Source organism: Panthera uncia, assembly GCF_023721935.1.
Source record: "Panthera uncia isolate 11264 chromosome C1 unlocalized genomic scaffold, Puncia_PCG_1.0 HiC_scaffold_4, whole genome shotgun sequence".
NCBI lineage: Eukaryota > Metazoa > Chordata > Mammalia > Carnivora > Felidae > Panthera > Panthera uncia.
This window is the reverse complement of record NW_026057585.1, coordinates 72,269,573-72,295,545: the sequence shown is the minus strand read 5'-3', so window position 1 is coordinate 72,295,545 and position 25,973 is coordinate 72,269,573. Positions and strand designations below refer to the sequence as shown.

The 25,973-nt window shown below is 35.9% G+C and overlaps 1 protein-coding gene and 1 long non-coding RNA gene across 6 annotated transcripts in view; one reads left to right on the top strand and one right to left on the bottom strand.

The window, feature by feature from the left end:
• Positions 1-25,973, bottom strand: part of FOXJ3 (forkhead box J3) — a 149,904-nt gene that overhangs the window by 67,537 nt on the left and 56,394 nt on the right. For 3 of the 4 annotated variants that reach the window (XM_049617375.1, XM_049617373.1, XM_049617374.1), the window contains exon 4: positions 18,297-18,371. In XM_049617375.1, the coding sequence (XP_049473332.1) occupies positions 18,297-18,371 (75 nt within the window). Of the gene's footprint in view, positions 1-6,903; positions 7,373-18,296; positions 18,372-25,973 lie in introns of those variants that run through there. The other variant, XM_049617376.1, reaches the window with a different exon arrangement.
• Positions 7,309-25,973, top strand: part of LOC125912715 (uncharacterized) — a 31,096-nt gene continuing 12,431 nt past the window's right edge. The window contains exons 1-3 of one of the 2 annotated variants that reach the window (XR_007454805.1): positions 7,309-7,398; positions 15,064-15,174; positions 15,397-15,453. This is a non-coding gene — a long non-coding RNA (uncharacterized LOC125912715). Of the gene's footprint in view, positions 7,399-15,058; positions 15,175-15,396; positions 15,454-25,973 lie in introns of both variants that reach the window. The other variant, XR_007454806.1, reaches the window with a different exon arrangement.

Genomic DNA, 25,973 nt, shown 5'->3' with positions numbered 1-25,973 from the left:
TTAATTCTACCAGTCAAAAAATATATATGTAAATTTTCACCCTTTAGTTATGTACTGAAACTTGTTTTCGTGTTACTTTAGTGTCTGGGCATTGTGGACTGATGGGCAATGATGAAATAAGGAGATGCAATCATTTCAAGATTTAGGAAAAATAAGATCAATAAAATCCCATAATGCATGTTAGATTTATAAAGGAATCACATGGTAATTGCAAGAGAGAATAAGTTTTATTCACTTTTTTAAATACATAAATTTTCTATTTGTTCTTTAGAAAATTTCTAAGAAAGAATATAAGTCACAAAATAACCATCTTTATGAATCAAAACTGCTCAAAAGAGATACTCAAAAATTGAACCGGGTCCAATGGACTCTGATGAAGTACTGAGGATTAAATAAAACATATATAAAATATTTCCTCCTCCAGTATTTGACCACATATTGCTTCAAATTACTCTTCCAATATTCTTTCTCATCTCCTACAATTTCTATCAAACAGCAAACAAAAAAATATTTGGCAAATCTTAAATTTTAAGGGCTGAAAAGGACCTTTGAAATAATCTATTACAACTTTCATTTGATTGCTTGAAGAGAGCTGTGCCTGAGAGAGTTAAATAATTTGGCTGATCCTAAACTTTCATCTTTTCATTTAACATTTTATTTGTACTTTGCACCAAAAAAAGACAAAAGATTAATGATAACAGCCAAACTACATTTAGTAAGGCTTATCAGAAAGTAAATGCAAGAACAGCAAGCTATGCCTAGATATAACCTGAATATTATCTAACCCACCACTGGGAAAATGACACATGTTCAATCACCCAAACTGGTTAAACTTCTCAAACTATGGACAGACACAAGAAAGGTGAACAACCTTTCTCTTAATGACAGTTCATGAAGGGCTGATTGTGTATGTGCTAGTCACAACATTAGCACTAGGAATACAAATAAAAAAGTCAGTCTTCAGCTGTGGTGAAGGAGACGGAAAAGATATCTGTATTGTTAACTCTCACCACTTCCATGTTCTTGTTAAAAGTCATTTTCTCAATCAGCTTACCTTGCTTATTACTCTTTTGAAAATGGCAATGCATACTGAATCCACTTTATCCTACTGCATATTTTTCTACAGCATTTATAATTATCTAACATTCTATATAATTCTATATAATTTATGTATTTGTTTACTGTCATTCTCCCATAAGGCTGTAAGTTCCTCAGGGGCAAAGATTTTTGTTCAGTTTCCTGATGTATTCCAAATACATCAGAATAGTGACTAGCAAATAAAAGACAAGTAAATAATCAGCAAGTGCTAAGTGAGACAAGTGAGCTAAATCTCAGGCTGATCATCATCAGATGCGGCAGGAGGAAAAGGGAATAAAAAACAATTTTAGGCAGAGGAAAAGAGTGGAAATAGCATTTTTAACCTGGCATTCATGAACTCCGCAAGGGTCTATGCACAGGATTCAGGGACATTATGAAATTGGGTAAGGAGAAAATGCTGAAAATTCAGCATGTCCTTCCATTACAAATGTAAGGAACAAATGACAAATCGATTTGATTCCTGTCACGTTAATAGTTTTTGTCTCAAAAGGTCAGTCATTACTACTCATTATTCATTTCCACTTTTGTTATTTAATAGGCTACCACACTCAAAAATACTACTACTACTATGCTGCCACATTCAATTTTGTTATTTAGTGTTACTAAAGCAGCATGTAGATTACTGAATCATGAATTTGTTATAATATTTTTATAACAATTTTAATATAACTGTTTATCTTTTGCATCCTGATTATTCTGGCTTAAGTAAAATATTATTCTGGGGAGCGTGGGTGGCTCAGTTGGTTGAGAGTCTGACTCTTGATTTCGACTCAGGTCATAATCCCAAGGCTGTGGGACCGAGCCTTGTGTCGGACTCCGCACTGAGCGTGGAGCCTGTTTGGGATTCTGTCTCTCTCCCCTCTGCCTGTAATCCCCAACTCATGCAAAATAAAAAATAAAAATGAAGTTAAATTAAATTAAATTTAATTTAATTTAAATTTAAATATTATTCCGAGAGGGGTTCCCAGGCTTCAACAGAACTGCCAAATTCTGGTGCTAAAGTCACACAGATCTATGAGACAATAATAAATTAAATAGGACTAGGTTTAAAAAAAAAAAAAAAAAAAAAGGCAAGAAAGGAGTCCAGATAGCTAAAGAGAATTTTTTTCTTTTTTTAGTTTTTCTTTTGCTTTACATGAATGCTGTTTATTTCCTTCAATATTTTAGGTGGCATGCTGATTCTAAGTTTTTTTGTAATTATTAATTCATAAATCCTGAAAATTCATTAAAAATGTATTATTGATACTAACAATCCAAAATTCAAAGTCTTAAGAACCTTTACGGTACTTATTTTTAACTTCTCTATAAGCTATCACAACTAGGAAAAGTTGTGCTAATACACAATTAATAATCACTTTTTTATGTAGCAAAAAGCTTTACACAGTGAAGACTGGCCAACAACTCTCAAGAAATCTTTATCTCTGAACCTAATATACTGTATGAAATTATCTTTATAAGTGATTTCCTCCCTAGACCAGAAGTCTTAATGGCAGTGATCTCTTAGTCATCCTTGTATCTCCAGAGCCAAGCTTAATAACTAGCATAAGTTATAATTTAATAAATGATTACCAAGCTTAACTCCAATAAATGTCTTATTTGAAGATACACTAAAATTATTAAAATAGTTAAAATATTCAGAACTTCCAGAGGTTCATGGGACTATAGATACTGCTGCTCTACTTGTTTTTATACATACCCAGTATTTTATTCAAGTTAAAAGGAATAAAGGATGTAATAAAGGATGTAAAAATATATTGTGCTCAAGGACTGGAAGATTTAATATTGTTAAGATGGCAATACACCCCAAATTGATCTCTAATTCAATGCAATTCCTATCAAAATCACAGTTTATTTGTAGAAATTAACAAGCTGACCCTAAAATAAATATGTATTTGACCTAGAATAGTCAAAACAATCTTGAAAACGAAGAAAAAAGTTGGAAGATTCACATCTCCTAATTTTAAAAGTATGAAATTATAGTAATCCGAATTAAGAGTCTAGAAATAAACCTGTATATTTACAGCCAAAGGATTTTTCCACAGAATACTGAGATAAAACAATGGGGAAAGAACAGTCTTTTCAACAAATGGTGCTGGGAAAACTGGATATCCACATGCAAAAGTATGAAACTGGGCCTCTTCACAGCATACAAAAAATTTACCCAAAATGGATCAGGGACCTAAATGTAAGAACTGAAAGTATATAACTCTTAAAAAAGAAATATAAATCCTCATTACCTGGGATTAGTCAATGACTTTTTAGATATGACACGAAAAGCACAACAACCAAAGAAAAATTGATAAATTTATCAAAATTTAAAGTCTGTGTTTTATCAATAGACACTATCAAGACAGTGAAAACACACCTGCACAATGGAAGGAAACCTGCAACAAACATATGATACCGGACTTGTACCTAAAATAGATAAAGTTAAAACTCACTAATCAAAAGACAACCTGATTAAAAAATGGCCACAGGATCTGAATAGACACTTCTCCAAAAGAAATATATGAATGGCCAATACACACATGAAAAAATGAACCTCATCCATTTACCGTTAGAGCAATGCAATCAAACCCATAAGAGAATGAGATACCACTTCATACCCACTGGGATGGCTGTAATCAAAAAGGCATAATCAAAAGGGTTGGCAAGGGTATGAAAAAACTGGAAGCCTCATAACTGTGAAAATGTAAAATGGCATATAGTTCCTACAGAAAAGTATGGCAGTTCCTCAAAAGATTAAACATATGACCCAGCAATCCCATTTCTAGAAAAATGAAAACATTATGTTCATACAAAAGCTTGTACAAAAATGATCATAGCATTTTTCATAATAACCAAAGTAGAAACAACCCAAATGTCCATCAACTGATGAACAGATAAATAATTGTGATATGTTCATACATATCACAGAGTATGATTTAGGCACAAAAAAGGGATGAAATACTGCTACATGCTTCAATATAGATGACCCTGAAAATCTTACGCTAAATGAAAGAAGCCAGACACAAAAGGCCACATACAATGAGTCTATTCACATAAAATGTCCAAACTGGCAAATCCATAGAGATGGAGAGTAAAGGCAGAATGAAGGATGACTACTAATGACTACTGAAGGGTTTCTTTTTGGGGTGATAAAATAAAAACGTCCTGAAATTAGATAGTGGTGATGGTCCCACAACTTTGCAAATATACTAAAAACCACTGAATCATATGCCTTTAAACGCTAAATCTTATAGCATGTGAATTAGATCTCAATAAAAAATATTTAAGAAAAAATAAGAATCAAGAGCTCTAATCTAATAAAGTGATATGCTTAACAGTCAAAAGTCACTTTTCACAAAACCAAGTCAGTAGTATTGCCCAGAGAGAACTCAAATCTCTTGATTTCTTTGGACCATGTCAGTCTTTGATACAAGTTCTAACTAGTCATTAATGTCAGAGAAAGTCAAGCAGTTCATCTACTTGAAGAATAAGAACTCCAAAGATTCTCTCAAACTCGTATTAGTAAACTAATGTTGAGAAATGAAATAAATTGTCTTGACGCTGCCTTACTGATCAAGAGTAAAAGAAGAAATAAAGTGACAACTTCTAAACATCTAAAAACCATCCTTAATTTAAAATACCAAGAGAATTAATGCATAATTAGAAAAGTTTCCTTAAGAAACATACAACAGCCACTTCTTGGTTAACTAGGAAAAGATAAATATCATTCTTGTGATAAATGTTTATTAAACAGCCACTATGTACAGATAAAATGCTAGGTGCTATGGGGGTATGAAGATGTCAAGTACAAAGACCCAATCCCCAAACCTTATCAACAAAAAACTCACAACAGAGTATAACAGATAAAAATACAGATAGCTACCATCGTTCAAGAACTATAATAGTGGTATGCTCAAAGAGCTATGGTAATAAAAAGAAGAGAGGTGAAAATAAACAGAAAGGAAGAAAAGTTGTTACAGGGAGAATAAAGACTGTTACCCACTGTTCAGAGTAATGCGGACATTTCAGTTGGCCACCAAAGGATGAAGAAGATGGAAAGAAAGACTATTTTAAACACAATGAAGATAGGAAAATACCTTCAGAAATAAAAAGATATAAAACTGCATCATAAATGGAAGAAAAATAATGCAGTATAGCCTGAATATAACTTTAGGGGCATGAAGCGGGGGGCTGGAGTTGAAAATATGGCAATAGAGACATGTTTGTGGTTTTACTTGCATATCATAGCTAAAGGTAGCATTGCAGAAGATAGAGCAGAGGGAAACAGATTAGAGGAAGGAGACCAGTTGGAAGTAACACAGTAATATAACTTATCATTAAAATAACTTTATTTCTTAAAATTCTCATTTCTTGTAATAACTTTGTTTTAAACATAAAAACCCAGGATCCAGGGGCACCTGGGTGACTCAGTTGGTTAAGCGTCCAGCTCTTGATTTTGGCTTGGGTCATGACCCCAGGGTTGTGGGATCAAGACCCATGTTGGGCTCCATTCTGAGTGTGGAGCCTACCTGGGACTCTCTCTGTCCCTCTCCCCAACTTGTGTGCATGCTCACTCGATCTCTCTCTCTCTCTCTCTCAAAAACACAAAACAAAACAACTCTTTAAAAACCCAGGATCTGAAAACATCAAAGATGTAAGAAATCAGATGAAAGAATAAACTAGGTTCATGAGCTTCCTAAACCCTGTACAGATCAGGGCAGTACTACATATCTTCTTACTATAAAAATGAAAAAAAAAAAAACAAAAAACACAATGAAGCAGAAGCTCCTGGGCATGTCTCAGGTCCAGGAACTGGCTGGGACAAACAAAAAAGCCCTAACGTCCCAGCATCAAAGCATTTGATTAAACTAATTTCACCAATTATCTGTGAACATACCCAAAAAAGACCAATGGAAATTCTAGATTTAAAAATCCAGTAACCGGAATAAAAAGTTCACCAGACAGGTTTAACAGGACAAAGTGAAAGAGAAATCCTGAAGATAGATCAGTAAAAGTGATCTAATATGAGGAATAAAAAGAAAAAAAGAACAAGTGAAAATAAAGCCTCAGTGACCTATGAAATGATGTCAGTCATTTCTGGGGAGGGGCAGAGAAAAGAAAGGAGTTGAGAGAATCCCAAACAGACTCTGCACTATCTGTGCAGAGCCCCATGTGGGGCTCAAACTTATGAAACATGAGATCATGACCTGAGCCGAAATTAAGAGTCAGATGCTTAAATGACTGAGCCACCCAGGTGCCCCAAACAGTCTATATTTTATTTTACTTTATTTTAAGTCTGTATTTTAACTGGACTAGAAGAAAAGAAAACAGGGCCCTATTTTTTTGAAAAAACTAATGACCCAAATATCCCAAATTTAGATGAAAACCTCTCTTTGTAGATCCTAGAAGATAAGCAAATCCCATGCAGAATAAATACAAAGAAAATTACACTGGGGCACAAACTCCTTCAATCTAAAAATAGAGAAAAATCTTGGAAACCACAAAAGACAGAGAGGGGAGAGCAAGGGGGCACATTACCACAGCCCCCCTTATCTACAGGAAATACATTCTAAGACCTCCAAAGCGGATGTCTGAAACTGGATAGCATCAAACCCTATTCATACTATGTTTTTTCCTATACGCACATACCGATGATAAAGCTTAATTTAAAAATTAGGCACAATAAAAAATAAAAATAATAATCAGGTACCATAAAAGATTAACAACAATAATAAAGTAGAACAATTATAACATACTATAATAAAAGTTATATGAATGTGGTCTCTCTCTCAACATATCTTATTGTGCCATACTCACCCTTCTTCCTGCGATGATGTGAGATGATAAAATGCCTATATGATGAGATGAAGTGAGGTGAATGACGTAAGCATTGTGACACAGCATGAGGCTACCACTGACCTTCTGACGATACGTCAGAAGGAGGATCATCTGCTTCAGGAACACAGCTGACCACGGGTAACTGAAACTGCTGAAAGCAAATCCATGGATAAGATGGGTCTACTACAGGTACAGGGGAATAAAAATACAAATGACACCTGACTTTTCACCAGAAATAAGGGAGGCTAAGTACAACAGAACATCTGAAAGGTGGGGGAAACCCTGCAAACTGAAGATTCCACATCCAGAAAAAGGATTCAGAGGATGAAATAAAGATCTTTTCAGATAAATAAGAGCCAATAAAATGTGTTTTCTGCAGACGTGCACTATAAAAAATGCCCAAGGATGGTATTAGGCTAAAGGGGAAAGAGATCAGCTTGAAACTTGGATTTACAGAAAAGAACATCAGAGAAGGTAAATAATTAGGAAAATATTTTCTGCAACATGATTTCCTTAAAACACAGCTATCTAAAGCAAATAAAACAATCCTAAGGTGAGACTTGTGTCGTAAGTAAAAGTATAAGCTATGACAGCACAAAGAAAGCAAAAGATAAATAAATAGAACTGTACTGTTCTAAGGTTATTGGATTTGTCAAGTGGGTGGGAAAAGGTAAGTAGTAAACGTTATGAAGTATGAAATATGAAGTGAAAGGTGGTATATTACCTCTAGACTTTGGTAAGTTAGTATGACACATTTAGCTCTAGCATGACTAACAAAAAATAAAAAGAGCACAGTTAAGTCAATAAAGGAGATAAAAGAGAGTACTTTAAACTAGTTGATTAATCCCAAAGGTTGCAGAAATGAAGCAACAAAGAAACAAAAGAAAAACAAATTGCAACCATATGAATAATCATATTAAACATGGACTAAGCACCCCAACTAGAAGGCAGAGATTGTTAGACTGGATTTAAAAGGCAAGAGCCAATAACTACATGCTGTTTATAAGAGACATACTTTAAATACAAAAGCATGTATAGGCCAACAGCAAAATACTAGAAAATATATACCGTAAAGCTACATAAGAAAACTGTAGTGGTTATATTAGGATAAGAAAAAGTAAGCTTCAAAACAAAGAGTATTTTAAGAACATTTCATAAAGATAAAAGACAAATCAACAGGAAGATTAAACACATCACACACAAATATTAATTTCAAATGAGTTACAGACCTAAAAGTTAACTCTAAAACCATAAAATCTGGGGTGCCTGGCTGGCTCAGTCGGTAGAGCAGGCAAATCTTGATCTCAGAGTCCTGAGTTCAAGTCCCACGCTGGGCATAGAGATTACTTTATAAAATTTAAAAAATTAAAATTAAAATTAAAAAAATGTAAGATCTACAGAAGAAAATAGAGGATAATATCATTATGGCCTTGGCTGATTTCCTCAACGCAAAAGTCACTGATCATTAAATTAAAAATTGGTAAATTAGACTTCATCAAAAGCCAAAATGTCTACTCGTTTAAAGACACTATTATATGGCCAAAATGAAGAAATCAGGAGACTATAGATGCTGGAGAGGATGTGGAGAAACAGGAACCCTCTTGCACTGTTGGTGGGAATGCAAATTGGTGCAGCCGCTCTGGAAAGCAGTGTGGAGGTTCCTCAGAAAATTAAAAATAGACCTACCCTATGACCCAGCAATAGCACTGCTAGGAATTTATCCAAGGGATACAGGAGTACTGATGCATAGGGGCACCTGTACCCCAATGTTTATAGCGGCACTCTCAACAATAGCCAAATTATGGAAAGAGCCTAAATGTCCATCAACTGATGAATGGATAAAGAAATTGTGGTTTATATACACAATGGAATACTACGTGGCAATGAGAAAAAATGAAATATGGCCTTTTGTAGCAACATGGATGGAACTGGAGAGTGTGATGCTAAGTGAAATAAGCCATACAGAGAAAGACAGATACCATATGGTTTCACTCTTATGTGGATCCTGAGAAACATAACAGAAACCCATGGGGGAGGGGAAGGAAAGAAAAGAAAAAAAAAAAAAAGAGGTTAGAGTGGGAGAGAGCCAAAGCATAAGAGACTGTTAAAAACTGAGAACAAACTGAGGGTTGATGGGGGGTGGGAGGGAGGGCAGGGTGGGTGATGGGTATTGAGGAGGGCACCTTTTGGGATGAGCACTGGGTGTTGTATGGAAACCAATTTGACAGTAAATTTCATATATTTAAAAAAAAACAAAAACAAAAACAAAAAATAAATAAATAAATAAATAAAAACAAAACAAAAAAAAATAAATAAAGACACTATTATAAAAACAAAGGCAAACCAGTCTGAAAAAATATTTACAAAATTTAAATCTAAGAAAAAACGTATCCAGAATACATTAAAAAACAACAAAACCCTCCTACAGCTCAGTAATAATGACAACCAAATTTTAAAAAGAAAAAAAAAGGGCAAAAGACTTTAAAGGAACCTTGAGAAGACAGAATATATAAATGACCTGTAGGCACATGGAAAGATGCTCAACATAAAACATTCAAAATAAAACCATAACAAGATACCACCTCATACCCCCCAACATGGCTAAACTAAAGAGATAGCTGACACCACCTGTTGACCAGGATGTGGAGCATCTGAAATTCTCATGCACTGCTATTGGGAATTTAAAATACACAACTACTACAGAAAAGGATTTGGCAGTTTCTTATGAAGTTACTCTTCCACCTGCCCTTTGACACAGAAATACTGTATTATTCTAGAGAAATGAAGGCACATGTCCACAGAAAACGTGTACAAGAATTTCTTAGTAGCCTGTTCTTAATAGTCCCAAAATGAAAACTACCCAAATGTCCATCAACAGATCCATGAATAAATGGAATACTACTTAGCAATAATAAACAAAAACTGACATATGCAATAGCATCACAGACATTACTGAAAGAAGTCAGACATAAACAGAAAATACAGTTGCCTTGAGAACATGCTTTGGGGCATGTTCATCAAAATTTAACTTTTGACTCTCCCATACCTTAACTAATAGCCTACTGTTGACCAGAAGAAGGCTTACTGATAACATAAACAGTTAATTAACACATTTTGTGTTATATGTATTATACGCTGTATTCTTACAATAGAGTAAGCTAGAGGAAAACAATGTTTAAAACAAATGTAAGAAAAACAAAATACACTTAAAGTACTTTATTTCTTGAAAAATTCCATGTATAAGTGGATCTGTGTTTTCAAGGATCAACTGTATACTGAATGATTTCATCTACGTGAAGTTCCATTATGTGACACTTACAAAAACTAATCTTCTATGGAAAACTCTACCATGGGCTTAAAGATCACCATCTAAAACTGGGGTTTATTGTAAAGATTGAGATAATACCTATAAGTAACTCCCTAATCTGTAAAGTAGTATACAGATGTAGAATCGTTATTAATTCATGTCAACAATTCTGGTACAGCAGGTTAATGTCCTCCTGAGGGAGAAAACTGCAATGTCTTAGTGTGCAAAATCCCAAAGATCACAAACTAGAATTGTACAGCTTTGAACACATCTTCCAAAAACAATCAACTGCCAACTTCAAGATATCCCACATGGGGTACCTGGCTGGCTCACTTGGAAAAGCGTGCAACTCTTGATCTCAGGGTTGTGAGTTCGAGTCCCAAGTTAGGTGTAGAGATCACTTAAAAAAAATCTTTTTGGGGTGCCTGGGTGGCTCAGTAGGTTGGGCGCTTGAACCCTGTGTCGAGTTCCGTGTTGACAGCTCAGAGCCTGGAACCTGCTTCGGATTCTGTGTCTCCCTCTCTCTCTGCCCCTCCCCCGCTCATGCTCTGTCTCTCTCTCTCTCTCTCTGTGTCTCTCTCTCTCTCTCTCTCAGAAATATGTAAACATTAAAACAATTTTTTTAATAAAATATTTTTTAATGCCATTATCTGATTAAATATAAACATAAGAAGTTACTATTTATTTCATACTCCTGGGGAAAACAGTCCCTATCATAAATTGCTAACCATTCCAAATGGCTAAATCTGTGAATTTTATGTTTTAACGAACCCTACTGCCAAGTATACATGGTTCGCTGGTAAAGTGAATCATCACAGACTATTCTCTGCTCATCCTCATCTCTCAATGCACATCATCAAGAGCCTCAGACACAATACTGGATGCTTTTTGTCCCTGACTTCTTTGGCTTTGTACTTCATATTTTGTCTCAATGTTTTATTTCTCTCCCAGTTTAGATTTGCAAATCAGTTTAAAAGTTTTGTTTTGTTTTGTTTACCTTCCAACATCTTAGGATGCTGGTAACTGCCTGGTAACTGCCCATAGTTCCATGGTACAGCAGTTGCATGTACCATACAGAGTGAACATACATCCCAGTTTGTCTTGGTTTATACCTGTTTCCTAAGCATAATTACGAATAGTGCCCCCCTTCATTCTTAGCAGTCTCTAGTTTGGACCAGAAGTTAAACAGTCATTCTACTCAGACCACAAAAACAGACTATAAGCAGTCGAATACACAGGAGGCACTCAAAGGCAGGTAGCGTGGCTAAATGAATATATGGACAAAAATTATCCTGATGCCAGCTCAGTTCCCTGGAATACTCTTGCTGAACAAGTGAAGGTTTTTATTACTTTTAAATATATTGATTATCAAATTGAGCTAAGTGTTGCTCAGGAAAGACTGTTAAGGAATTTACCCCTAATCACTGAATTAAAAATATATAATTAGCATATCAATTATAGTATATCCTTAAATGTTAAGGATACTTAAAAATAATATGCTCTAGTAAGTGATTAATAGTTGGCCATATCTTGTTTTTAAATCATCAGTGCCCTTAGTCCTTTTGGAAATTAATTTCTTAAGCTGGAAATAAATAAAGTTTACTGTATCACAACTGATTTGCAAGAGACAGAATGCTCACCTACATTTAATATAACCCACAAAGCAGTTTAGTATGACTATTATAGGTTATTAGTTTAGATTAATTCAACATTGTCCTGTATCTTAGTATTTGCCAAATTAATTATTGAATCTAAGCCTAAAAGAAAAGAATTTGATGGTCAAATGAAATTATGGCTGGCAACAACCCACATGTTCTTCAAATGGTGATTAAATGTGGTAAATCTAAACAATGGAATATATACAATAAAACAGAATGAACTGCTAATACAACAACATAGATGGAACTCAAATGCCTAATGCTAAGTGAAAGAAGCCAGACTCAAAAGGCTACCTACTTTATGAGTCTCACTTACATGAACTTCTGGAAAAGGCAAAATTACAGGGACAGAAAACAGATCAATAGTGACCTGGGAGTGGAGGAAAGGGCTGACTACCAACGGACAATAATATTCCACAGCTTGATGATAGTGTTGGTTAAATTGTATCCATTTGTCAAAACAACTAGAATTATACACCAAAAAGGAAATTTTACCATATATAATTTTTTAAATTAATTTGTTGGCAAAATACTATTTTTTAAAGTAGTTTAGATACAGAAAAGAAAACAGGAGGCCAGCAACAACAAAATGTTACCTCCCACCCTTAAAAAGAGAAGAGAGAATATGGTATGGTGCAAATAAAAGGCCACTCTAAACTGCCCTAAGTATACTGTCAAGGCTCTATGGCAGCACTTCTGTCGATTTCTGCAATGCGCTCTCTCTCTCTCTCCCTCTCTGAATATGACCCTCGTATCTCTTACTTCACTCAATCTTTCAAACCTCTTCAAATGCTGTGCTCACTCTGGGCTTTCTAATCGTGGTTTGTCTAATGAACAGTCTTACATTCATAATCCACCTTTGCCTTAAAATGCACTCATGGTACCAATCCTTTTTGTCATTCTTGGACCTCATAAGAGTACACTAGTCCCTCCCCTATCCCCAGTTTCACATTCTGCAGTTTGTCACAACTATGGTCCAGAAGCAGATGACCCTCCCTCTAACATCGTCAGAAGGACAAGAGTAGCCCAGTGCGACATACCACAATACCTACATCATTCACCTCTCTTCATCCCATCAGGCAGGCAGGCATTTTATCATCTCACAATCATCACAAAGGGGAATAGATGATAATAAGATATTTGTGGGGGGCATGACATTCACATAATTTTTATCATAGTATATTATAAAAATTGTTAATATTTTACCATTAGTTATTATTGTTAATCTCTTACTGTGCCTAATTTGTAAATTAAATTTTATCATAGGTATGTATGTATAGGAAAAAGACATAGTATAGAGCCTCTGTACTATCCACAGTTTCAGGCATCCACTGGGGGTCTTGGAATATATCCCCTGCAGATAAGGGGTGACTATTGTACTTACATTAATTCCCTTAACTCCTGATTCTATCCCAACTTTGTTCTCACTAGTCCCTCAGCTCAACTTGATCATGTCCTGTTCTCAGCCTTCAAGTGGGGCTCTTACCTACCATGAGTTAAAACCACAAAGATTAAGAATTTCATCTATCCTTAAAATGCTTCAGAAGTGGCAAACTCTAAAACATCCCTTGGAACCCTACCAGTGTTTTTTTTTCAATCAAATAAATAAGATGCCCTTATTTTTGTCTAACCAAACTCTTGCTTTTGTCTTTAAAGCCTATTTCCTGTTTGGTTTTACACAAAGACAAAGATAAGAAGTTAACTTCTTCTTCACAAAAATCATACACCTACTTTAAGATTAGTATTAAAATTACACTCCTATCTTCCTTCTTTACGGTACGCACCTGTGATTGCTACAACACTGTTACATTACTTAATGTTGTATCTTATGTACTTTCAAACCTCTCCATTTTTTTCTACATCTTTTAACAAATAAAGTGACCAAAACAGGATACCAACAAATAAGAGACAATTTATAAATAAATACAACACAATACTAATAAGGCCAAAAAAAGAATACCCTTTGAAAACAAGAGATCAGTCAACTAAGCTATGGTCTCCATATCATGACAGAGGACAAGAATAGAAAAAAATTACAGTCTCAGAACTTCCAAAAGTTCATTTTCTAGCAGCTGAGTTTGTTGTTTCCTCACCAACCAGGAGACTCCGATATTCACAGCCACAAAGCCTTTACAACTTTCCCATCCCCGGGCAAGAAAAAGCATCACCTCCACCAGCCCCAAAAAGCTCTTCTTACTATGAATTCACTGAAGTTATCTTTCCCAGAACAGAACAGACAGGTGGCCTTCACGGGGTATTCTTAGCTATCACCTCAGTTCTATTAGAACCCACTATTGCTAATTAATTATGCAATTATTGAAACCACTTCCTATTATCTTTCATTTCCTTTAAAATCAAAGTACCATTTTTCTGAGTTGGAGAAGAGGGAAAAGGGTTGAGAAATGATGAAGGTAGAAAGCAAAGAAAGACATTTTTTTTTAAGTAAATTTAGCTGATAGGCTCTGTTTTCCCATAATGTGAAAATGTTTACCTTCCTTTAAGTTAATTAAGAGGCATGTGTGAATAAAAGGCAGGATAAGAAGACTTTAACAACAACAACAATTAGATTAAAAAAACAGACAAAAATACAGAAAATAAAGCTAATGAAAAGAGAAGAGATAAAAGGCAGAAATAATTTAAAAAAAAAAATGGAGATGGACTAAAACATACAGAAACATGGTTGTAATCAAGGGAAAAGAGGGGCACCTGGGTGGCTCAGTCGGTTAAGTGTCCCACCCTTGGTTTCTGCTCAGGTCATGATCTTACCATACATGAGAGTTCGAGCCCCACATCAGACTCTGCACTGACAGCATGGAGCCTACTTGAAATTCTCTCTCTGCCCCTCCCCCACTTGCTCTGTCTCTCTCAAAATAAATCAATAAACTTTAAAGGGGGTTGGGGGAGAGAAAATAGAAATCTGTCCCACAAAAGACAGAATTATGGCTGTAAAATGTAATTTCATTTTGTGTTTCTTTTTAAAGAAAGTATAATGTGGCTATTTGAAATTAGTTTAAGGGAACATAGGAAAATCAATGTCAGCCCATTAATGTACATGGGAGAGATTCAAATATTAAGGGCTTTTATGACAAAGATTTCTAGAAAATGAAGAAGTGAATCAGGAATAAATAGTCATATAAAAATATCTGTAATTCATCAACACTCTTCCAAGTTTAGGTCGGCCTTCATATCTCTCCGGTAATCCACTGAACAGGAAGCCATACAAATGAAAACAGAGGGAAAAAGACGCTGGACACACTACTTCTAACTCTACCTCTTGGACCCAATGTGAGTCATGGCAGCAGCTAGTAAAATCCTAAGGGGTTAAAGTCCACCCCATACCCAAGACCGAAAACTACTCCCACCCCACCTTGGCTCAATGGTTTTCTCCCACTGTGGTGAGGGTGGTTTTGGAAAAGCTCCTCAAATGCCAGGAAACACTGTAATACAAAAAGAAAAAACAATTCATAAGTACCAAAACTTAACTAACATTTTGGTCTCCCTCTCAAGGAAGATTGGTACAGCAGAAAAAGCATTAGTCTAAGAAACAAGGAACCAAGAAACCAGGTATGTTCTGCTTGCTCAGCAGGCGTTCTAAGATGTTTGCTCTATTCCAGGTGACTCGGTGGGGGAGGACACCAAACACCCCCCTTCTGCTAAGGGTTAGTAAACTAGTAGAACAGAAGCCAGAATAAACTAGGAGAATAGAAGCCAGAAGCTGCTGATGGTCATCTCTGCCATTAACTGGGATGAAAAAAGAAGCCATCAGAGAAGTTAGCAGAACTAAGGGATGTAAAGAGACATTTGTGGTAGAACCAGGCTCCAGCTCGTCCTGTAGATGTTTAGTCCCTTCAGTTGGCCTGTAGTTGGGTTACTGTGACTGAAAGTAAGTCTGGCCAATTGGGCTCTTATTCCACACTAAACCTGGACAAGTCATTCTTCATTTACTGGCCTGAGTTTCCTCTTCTATCAAATGGGCTAGATCTGAAGTTTTTCAAAATGTTTTTTAGGCAATGGGATTTTTAAACAAAAATCATATTTTGATATCAAAAATTAAAATGATTTGATTCATATAAATTTTATAAGATGAGATTTACAACATTTACTTCTGACCAAAATAAGTAAGAACAATGGGTATTTAAATCTCACCTTGAGACTGGAAAAAAAAAAATGTATCTATTATTAATATACTGTACTTTATAAGATTAAATGTATGGTATTTACTATTGTGACCCAAATCAATGATAACAATGATGCATTTTGATTAAAACAAACTTTAAAACTGGAGACTAATGGTAAAAGTTGAAATCTGTTATTAACTTCTCAGGATTCTATTTATTTCTGCATTTTGTTTTGGTTGCATGTTAAGACAATTCTGATTCAAAAAGAATAGTTGAAGAGTAATATATGTTTTCTACATCTGCCTTATCCATGACACTATTTAATTAAAGGTGGAGAAAAGTTTTAGGTTCTGCACAAAAGAAAACCTGACAGCACAAGCTTTTTAAAATAGATCTCCAACTGGTTAAGACTTAGTACATAATATAGTAAAGCACTCAGGTGTGTTGGTTTATTTTTTTAATGATTTAAACCTCATGTAAAAATTAAATCTGAACCAAATATTTATAAAATCCAATTAGTGCCCTCAAAGAACTCTAATAAAATAATCTCTAAACTCTTAAGAACATTTTCATTGAGATTCATATATACTCACTGCCCCCCAAAATTGTAATGAAGCAAATATAAAAAGTTACAATTCATTATTATTATTGTTTTTTTACAAATAAGCCTGCTTTAAAGAAAAGAAACAAAACCTTGGAGAATTATGAACACAGACAAATAATAAATTGGACCAAATAACCAGACTATAATAATAATTTATTCAATCTTACTGAGAACCAACTTAATGGGGCAGGTCACAGGAGGTGCTATAGAAAACTTCCACTTTTTAAGAGTGCCTGCTTTATAGTGAAAATGAGTAACTCTCCATCTCTAACCTCAAGAAATTAACCATCTAGAAGAGGATACAATACATTCATTCATTCAACAAGAGTGTGTCCTCCCTCAGTGCCACCAGCTACTGTCCAAGCAACTGGAGCTAAAAAGTGAACAATATACATGATTCCCTACCCTCATAAGTTTAGACTTTAACCCAAGGACAGTAGATAAAACAATGAAGATTTTAAACACAGAAAACATGTGATTAGCTTAACATTTTTGAAAGACAGCACTGGCTACTTTGTGAAAGTTACTATACATTGTAGGTAGTAAACCCAAGAATCGAACAGTCAGAAGCTACTGCAATGATGACAAAGTAATAGGAAATCAAGAGGGAACAACAAACTCAGCTGAAGTACGTGGAAACGAAAAGCTTCAGAGAAGTAATGCTGTACCTCAATCTTAAAAGACCCAAGGAGCAGGCCAGGTAAGCAGAGAAAGAGAGTTTGTGCAGCAAGAGAAGATCATATGAAAGGCATGAGAAACTTTAAGTAGTTCCTCACAGTGGGTCTTGAACGAGAATCATAGCTAGAAAGGCAGATCAAGGAAAAGCATAAAGGGTATTTGACAACACAAGGAAACATCTCCAAGACACGGGGAGTACTTTTAAGCAGGGTGGTAACATAACCAGGCTTACTAAAATTTTAGAAACATTCTTTCAGGGATGGTTAGCTTAAAACACCAGCTGGTTCCAGCCAAACAACAATGCACGTTTGCCAACAGATACACTCTCTCAAAGTCCTAATAATTTATCATGACAATGAAATTATGGTCTAACAGAGTACTCTGAGGTTTAGAAGCCAAGTAACTAGTACCAAGTTCAGGGAACACTGCAGTTAATATGACTATTAAAACCAAAAAGAGGAGAAGTCTGTAGATAAAATACTTAAAAGTGTACTGGTGGCAGGATATAAACGGAATGCAAAGGAAAAAACAGCAACTAAGAAAACAAGGAACATACAATTTTATTTCAGGGTAAGAATTACTTCTATGTGTTGTCAAGATCTACCAAATCTACCTCCTACATGCAATAAATAACAAACTGTGGTTCCTGACAAGCAGTTCAAAAACCAAATTTAAATTAATATACAGTACTTAATAACCAAAGAGAAACAAGATTAGAAGTACTAAACTTTAACAGAAGACCAGCTCTACACTAGCTAACTTCGACTGCTTAAAAAGAATGCTGTCTCTGCCTAGTTGGTCCTTGAAGATTACCAATTAAAATGGGGATGAGGTAGGGTGAAGTGAAAAAGGATCAGGAAGGTTCCTAATCAATGAACTAGGCATGTTCTTGAGTGCTCTCATTCCAATTCTGTTTCTCTATATATAAAAGACATTACTCAGATACAAACGTGATAACAGATATAATGAAGAATCCAATTATTTTATCTTAAGATAATGAATCCTACCTTTCCGGGGTCATCCTTTGATCGAGGCACTTTAAGGAAACACTTGTTCAGTGACAGATTATGTCGTATGGAGTTCTGAAATTAAAGAAGAGAAGCCACAGGGTCATTGGAAATCCAAAAAACCAAATCCCATCTTTAAAAACAGAATCAGGGGATGCCTGGTTGGCTCAGTTGGTTAAGCGTCCAACTCTTGGTTTCAGCTCAGGTCATGATCTCATGCTTTCATGAGTTTGAGCCCTGCATTAGGCTCTGCGCTAGCAGCACAGATGCTGCTTAGGATTCTCTGTCTCCCTCTTTGCCCCTCTCCCACTTGCGTGGTCTCTCTCAGAATAAACTTAAAAAAAAGTAAAACAACAACAGAATCAGGAGTCTAAATATCTCTATGCATAGAATACAATTTCAAGTAGAATAAGCTTTTTAAATGAGCTTCAGATTTAAATCTTTCTGGGGGGTGCCTGGGTGGCTCAGTTGGTTAAGTGTCCATCTTCAGCTCAGATCATGATCTCATGGTTTGTGAGTTCAAGCCCTGCATCGGGCTCTGTGCTGACAGCTCAGAGCTTGGAGCCTGCTTCAGATTCTGGGTCTCCCTCTCTTTCTGCCCCTCCCCTGCTCATGCACATGTGCACACACACTCTCTCTCAAAAATAAACATTAAAAGAAAAAAATTGTTAACCTTTCCAATTTTCAAATTATCAATGCTCAAAAAAATTCCACTGTGCCATTACAAAATGAGTGTATAAATGCCAATTAGGTTCTTACTACAATGAGAAGATTACTACATGAGAAGACACTGGCTACAGAGGGCTAGCAAGAACACCTACATTCCTCAGTGCGGCAAGAAAGAATAACCATCTTGGATGACAGGAAAATGCACTTGAAGACCTGAAGAATCTGTGAAATAGGAAATCTTTTCATGAATAAGTAGGACTGTGCCATAATTTTTATAGAAAATAACCAAAGGCCATTTCTTTTTAATGAAATGCTCCAAATCCATTCCATAAATTTTGTTCCACAACGGCCAGGTATTTGGTAGAGAGGGACTCCAACTGCATTTAGCCACTACTTAGAATTTTAGGAGGCATATTTTGGCATAATGTCTATTTTATTTTTTAACATAAAATTCAGAACTCTAACAATAATGCCTATATGAAAATTCCCCTCTCACAGGGTAATACTGGAATTAAAAAAGTTTTTAAAAGATGACCATAGAACATAAATTCAAGCCTATCTTATCAAAACATCAATTGAAAACTTATGAATGGGAGTTCCACCTCTGCTTGGGTAAGTAAAAATAAAACCCTATTTTTGAGCCACACTGGGGAGCTAAAGCTACAAGTCAGACCAACAAATTAAATTCCTGAGAAGGACAAGCCCAAAGAGAAAAGGGACAAGTTGTCTCACCTTTTGGCAGAGTATAGGAGAAAGAGGCAGCCACCATCCAAGCATGTAAGAAGCTAGCTAAAATTTGAAAGGCCAAGGGCTAGTGTGTCAGTTTAGAGTACCAAGGGCCCCAAATATAAGGGAAGTTCCCACTCACTCTTCAAGCTCTTCTCCATGGGCCTTTACTATATGCTCACAAAAAAAGAATGGGGATAGGAAAGGAGAACAAAGAAAGTCTCCCTAGTGGCATAGGCAGGAAGTAATAGCTCTAAGTGGAAGACAAAGTCCTACCACGTTTGACAGATTTCACAAAGCCAAAGCCTTAACTGTGAGGTAAGAACAGCAAAACTTCTCACAGGACTCTGGCAAAGATAGCTTTTGAGAGAACAGAAACAAAAACCCTTCTCAAAACACAAGCAAAGATCTACCGCTGGCTGGTAGAGAAAAGATAGAAGCAAAAACAGTTTTATCTCTGGGACAACTGTCAGAAACTACCTTGGGTCCAGGACCCTACATCAAAAGCAACTACAGATACAGGCTAGAATGGCTGAAGGAAAGAAACACTGAAGAAGCCCCATCTAAGTCCAAGGGCCTGAGTAAGACTGAGGCTGAATCAAGAAAACAGAAGGGCGCCTGGCTGGCTCAGTGGGTAGAGCATGTGACTTGATCTTAAGACCAGCAGATTAAGCCCCACATTGGGCACAGGTATTACTGAGAAGAGAAGAGAAGAGAAGAGAAGAGAAGAGAAGAGAAGAGAAGAGAAGAGAAGACGCGATGCGACGCAACAAGACAGCGGAAATGCACAGCCTCTGCCACAAGCCTAGTAGTGAATAACACACACTAACGACATATTGACAGAGGAGGCACAGGAGCATGGAGAGAGACCCCCATTTGTAGCAAGGTAGGCAGAGACAACTAACAGCTAAAGAGAAAGCAGGAAAACAGAAAATTCTACAGCACCCATGCCCCTCATTCCAAGCACAGGTAGTAAAACCCTACTGCTAGAGGAATGCAAAATCTATGGTATACTGAAGGTAAAGATACCAACAACAAAACCCAAATCCAACTCAACTATTGACAAATCGATTCAATTTCCCATACAAATGGCCTGAGGAAAAAAAAAAGAGTCTGTGCATCTACAAGTATAAATACCATTTATCTCAATCTCTACCACTCTTTTCTACACACATTATCTGGTACTCAAAAATTATACGACACATTAGAAATGCAAGGAAAAACAAACATACTGACATGAGATAAAATCATCAATACTCAACTGAAAGGTGTTAGAACTATCAGACAGGAAATTTAAAATAACTATGACTAATATGTTCAAGGACCAAGTAGAAAAAGTGGTAACGTGCATAAAGAAGTGGGAAATTTCTACAGAGATACGGAAATTGTAAGAGTCAAATGTAAAGGGGTGTCTTGCTGGTTCAGCTGGTACAGCATGTGACTCTTGATCTCAGTATCATGAGTTCAAGCCCCACAGTAGGTATGGAGCCTACTCAAAAAAATAAAATACACACACACGTGTGTCTGTATATATATTTATTTATTATATATTTATATATACATATGTGTGTGTGTGTGTGTATATATATATATATATATATATATACAATGTGAATGATATGAATAAAAAAACATGATCAAAAATAAAGAATTCCCAAGATGGGTTCATCAGTAGACTGGACACAATCAGAGAAAGGCTCAGATATCCTGAGGATACATCAACAGAAATGATCCAAATTGACTCACACATGTACATAAAACTTACACACACAAGATATTTCAAGAACTATGGAATAATATATATATTGTGAGTCCTAGAAGGAGAAAAAAAAAGTATGGGGCAGAAGAAAAATGTGAAGAAGTAACAGCCAAGAATCCTCTGTAAGACATGTAGGACATCAAATCAAAGATGTAAGAATTTCAGAGATCACCCAGAAGAAGAAATTAAAAATTCACACACATATATTCATTATAGATCAAAATGGTGAAAACCAAAATGAAGAGAATGTCTTGAAGGCAACAAGAGGAAAAAAAATGATGTACAGAGCAATAAAAATAAAAATCGTAGCAGAACTCTCAAAAACTATGCAAGTTAGGGGCACCTGGCTGGATCAGTCGGTTAAGCTTCCAACTTTGGCACAGGTCATGATCTCAGTGTTCGTGAGTTTGAGCCCTGTGTTGGGCTCTGTGTTGACAGCTCAGAGCCTGGAGCCTGCTTCAGATTCTGTGTGTCCCTCTCTCTCTGTCCTTCCCCTGCTCATGCTCTCTCTCTCTCTCTCAAAAATAAAGAAACATTAAAAAAAAAATTAAAAAAAAAAAAAACTATGCAAGTTAGAAGACAACAGAATAACATCTTTAAATACTAAAAGAAAAACTATTCATATGCAGTGAAAATATCCCTCAAAAATGAGGGCAAAATAAAGACTTCCAGACAAGAAAAAGCTGTAAGAATCTATTTTGAATAGTGCCAGGGGGCTGGTAATATTATCAGGAATCTTCAGGCAGAAGTATGATAAATAGAAACTTGGATCTCAAAAAGAAAGAGTTCCAGAAACTGTAAAAATGAAGGTAAATTTTAAAAACCCTTTTTCTTATTGGGTGCCTGGGTGGCTCAGTAAGTTAGATGTCCCCTTCTTGGTTTTGCATCAGGTCATGATCTCATGGTTTGTGAGCTTGAGCCCCGCATCAGGCTCTGTGCTGACAGTGTGGAACCTGCTTGGGATTCTCTCTCTCCCTCTCTCTCTCTGCCCCTCCCCTGCTCATGCTCCCTCTCTCTCAAAATAAATAAACTTAAAAAAATAAATAAAAACACTTTTTCGTATTTATAATACCTTTAAAATGTAACTGTCTAAAGAAAATGTAACAATTACATGGTTTATAACATGTGAAAGTAAAATATACAATGATAGCACAAAAGATGGGTCAAAAGAATTAGAAATATAAGGTTTATAAAGTTCTTACACTATACATAAAATGGTATACTTGAAGGTAGGCTGTGATAAGATAAAGATGTATGTGGTAATACCTAGAGCAGCCACTAAAACAAAATTTAGGAAAAGGTATAATAAACTTATAGTAGAGATAAAATGGAATCATAAAAAATAGTCCAAATATAAAAGAAGAAAAAAAGAACTAATCAGATAAACTGGCATTCACCTAACCACCTTAGAAGTTCAACAGGGGGGGAAAAAAATCAAGATGGTCATGTTTTTTCTAAATGGCCAAAGAGGAAGAACACATCTCTACTTGAGGCTTCCTCCTCTACAGAAAGTTTAAATGTTGGAAATCATCAAGGCTCTGCTCTAAGTCCTTTTTTCATTTCTACATTTGCTGCCTACAAAAATATCATCTACAGTCACGGCTTCGATGACCATCTGTGACAATCTATCTAGACCTCAAAACTACACCTGTTTCCTGAGTTCCAAACATATATTTTTAACAATCTACTGGACATCTCCAGAAACACCTAAAACTCGGAATGTCTAAAATTAAACTCGATCTTTATCCCCAGTGTGATCTTCCAGTTTTCTCTTCTCAGGTTAAAAGCAGTTATTCACATAACAGCTCCAATCAGAAAGCTGTAAAACATCCTTAACTCTTCCTTCTTCCTCACCATCTAAAACAAATCTGTTACCAGATATTAAGTCTACCTTTGATCTACCTACTTTATTCCATCTCCACCATGCTCCTTCCTGAGGCAGTTATCTCTTCATAAGGTAAATTCAGTATTACTTAAAACTTTTCCATGACTTCCCACTGCACTTAGGATAAAATCCAAAATCCTTAACAAAGCTTCCAAAGGCCCTTCATGATCTGACCCCACCTCCCTACCTTGCTGTCCATACTCATCCTCTCCAATGTTCTTTCTCACTACTAGGCTTTCCATTTGTTGCTCCCCCTGCAAAGATGACTGTCCCTGGTATTACCCCATCCCCTTCACTTAAATGACTCTACTCAACTTTCAATTCATTCTTGACTTAAACATCAGTTCTTTTTTTTTTTTTTTTAAGTAGGCTTCACACCCAGTGTGGGGCCCAATGCAGGGCTTGAACTTACGGCCCTGAGATCAAGAGTTGGACACTTAATCAACTGAGTCACCCAGGAGTCCCAACATTAGTTCTTTAGAGAAGTCCTTTCTGACTTTTCTTGACAGGTTAGCTCTCATTATAATAAATTTATCACCCTGGATTTCTCATCACACTTGTAATTATTTAATGTCTTCTTCCTATATACTGCATCCTATACCAAAATGTAAGTAGGCTCCATAAGGGTGGGAACCTTGTCTATCAACTCACAACCTAGAATATAATGCTTTTCATATTGTAATCCCAAATCTGTTGAAAACAATACCAAAAGCATATTGAGAAAGTAAAAATACCCAGAAAGATACCAAAGCCAAGACAAGAATATAGACACACACAATTAAGAAAAGAGATTACTGGGGGACCTGGTGGCTCAGTCAGTTTGATATCGCAGTTCATGAGTTCAAGCCCCACATCGGGCTCTGTGCTGGAGCCTGAAGCCTGCTTTGGATTTGAGGTCTCCCTCTCTCTCTCTGCCCCTCCCCCACTCATTCGCTCTCTCTCCCTCTCCCTCTCTCAAAAATAAATAAAACATTTTTTAAAATTAAAAAAAAAAAAAAAGATTATTTCATACAACCTGGGCAGAACCTACCTCTAATAATCACAAGAAAAGAAGTTGGGAGAGTAGAGAGGTAGATATAATTTAAATGGTCTAAGTTAATGTGGAGAAAAATGGCCCAGGTTAAACAATTAACCAAGGCATATTGCTTGGGTTTGAAAATCCAAGCCCCAAGTGTGGTTTCTCAAAAGTACTGTCTACCTGCACTAGAATTAAGATGAATTTTAATGCAGATTCCTAGGCTCCATCCAAGATGACTAATTCAAAATCTCTGGAGTTGTGACCCAGGAATCTAAAATTTAAAAACATTTAAAAAAAAAAATTTAAGTTTATTTATTTTGAAGGGGGAAGGGGGAGGGAGAGGAATCCTAAGCAGGCTGCTGTCAGCACAGAGCCCTACGTGGGGCTCCAACTGACAAACCATGAGATCATGAACTGAGCCCAAATCAAGAGTGGGACACTTAACCAACTGAGCCACCCAGGTGCCCCTAAATTTTAAAAACATTCAGGGCGCCTGGGTGGCTCAGTTCGTTAAGCGTCCAACTTTGCCTAAGGTCACATCTCACGTTTGCAAGTTCAAGCCCCTCATGGGGCTCTGCTGAGAGCTGGGAGGCTGGAGACTGCTTCAGATTCTGTGTCTCCCTCTCTCTCTGCCCCTCCCCTGCTTGCACTCTATCTGTCTCTCTCTCTCTCAAAAGTAAACATTAAAAAAAAATTTTTTTAAACATTCTAAGTGATTTTTACTTTAAACTTGAGTTTAAATGGGAACCTCCAATTCAAATTAACTACCACATTCCTACCTGTATCTTTTTTTCCCCCACTGTGAGAACCTTGGTTCCCCCACAACATCAATATATGTACTCATTTTTTCTACCCTACCATGCACATAAAATAGTTTCAGAATTGTTCCCAACTTCCCAACTTCTTTTCTCGGGGTTACTGGAGGTAGAGACAGCCTCTAGTGAAAAACCACTAGACAAATCCATTAAGTAAAGGTCATAATTTCTTTGCAATTCTTTTCAACCTTAGTATGTATCCCATGAAAACAACAGAATGCTCTTTAAGTTTTTTGAATTTTTTTTGTGTGATTATTTTATCCATTTGATATGATATACAGCTTATTTGTTTCTGCTTATATTCAGTTCCAAGGTTTCCTTTTTCCATCCTGTTTGATTATATGTAATATTTTTTAGATGTGTAAAACACTTACATGGCTTAGAACTAAATAAAAAGATATACTTGAAGTCTTATTCTTGTCTATATCCCTTCTACCTGAGTTCCATCCAACCTCCATGGTTAACTATGTTCACTACATTTCTAGTTTATTATTCCTAAGTTTCTTTTTGTAACAATAAGCAAATATGTATTTTTCTCCCCCCCCCCCAACACACACATAAAAAGTAGCACAATATACCCCCACATATATATAACATTTTTTGTATTTTTCTTTCTGTACCCTAAACTCCAGTAAGTTAATAGGCTAATTTTCTTTAGTAAAGTGAATAGCACAAAAATGTTAATTCCTTTTCCTCTAGTTCAGATTACATAATTATTCCATTATAGAAACCTAAAGAGTGTTTTTTAAATTCTTCTGGAATATTCAAAGAGTTATTTTTTTTTTAATGTTTATTTATTTTTGAG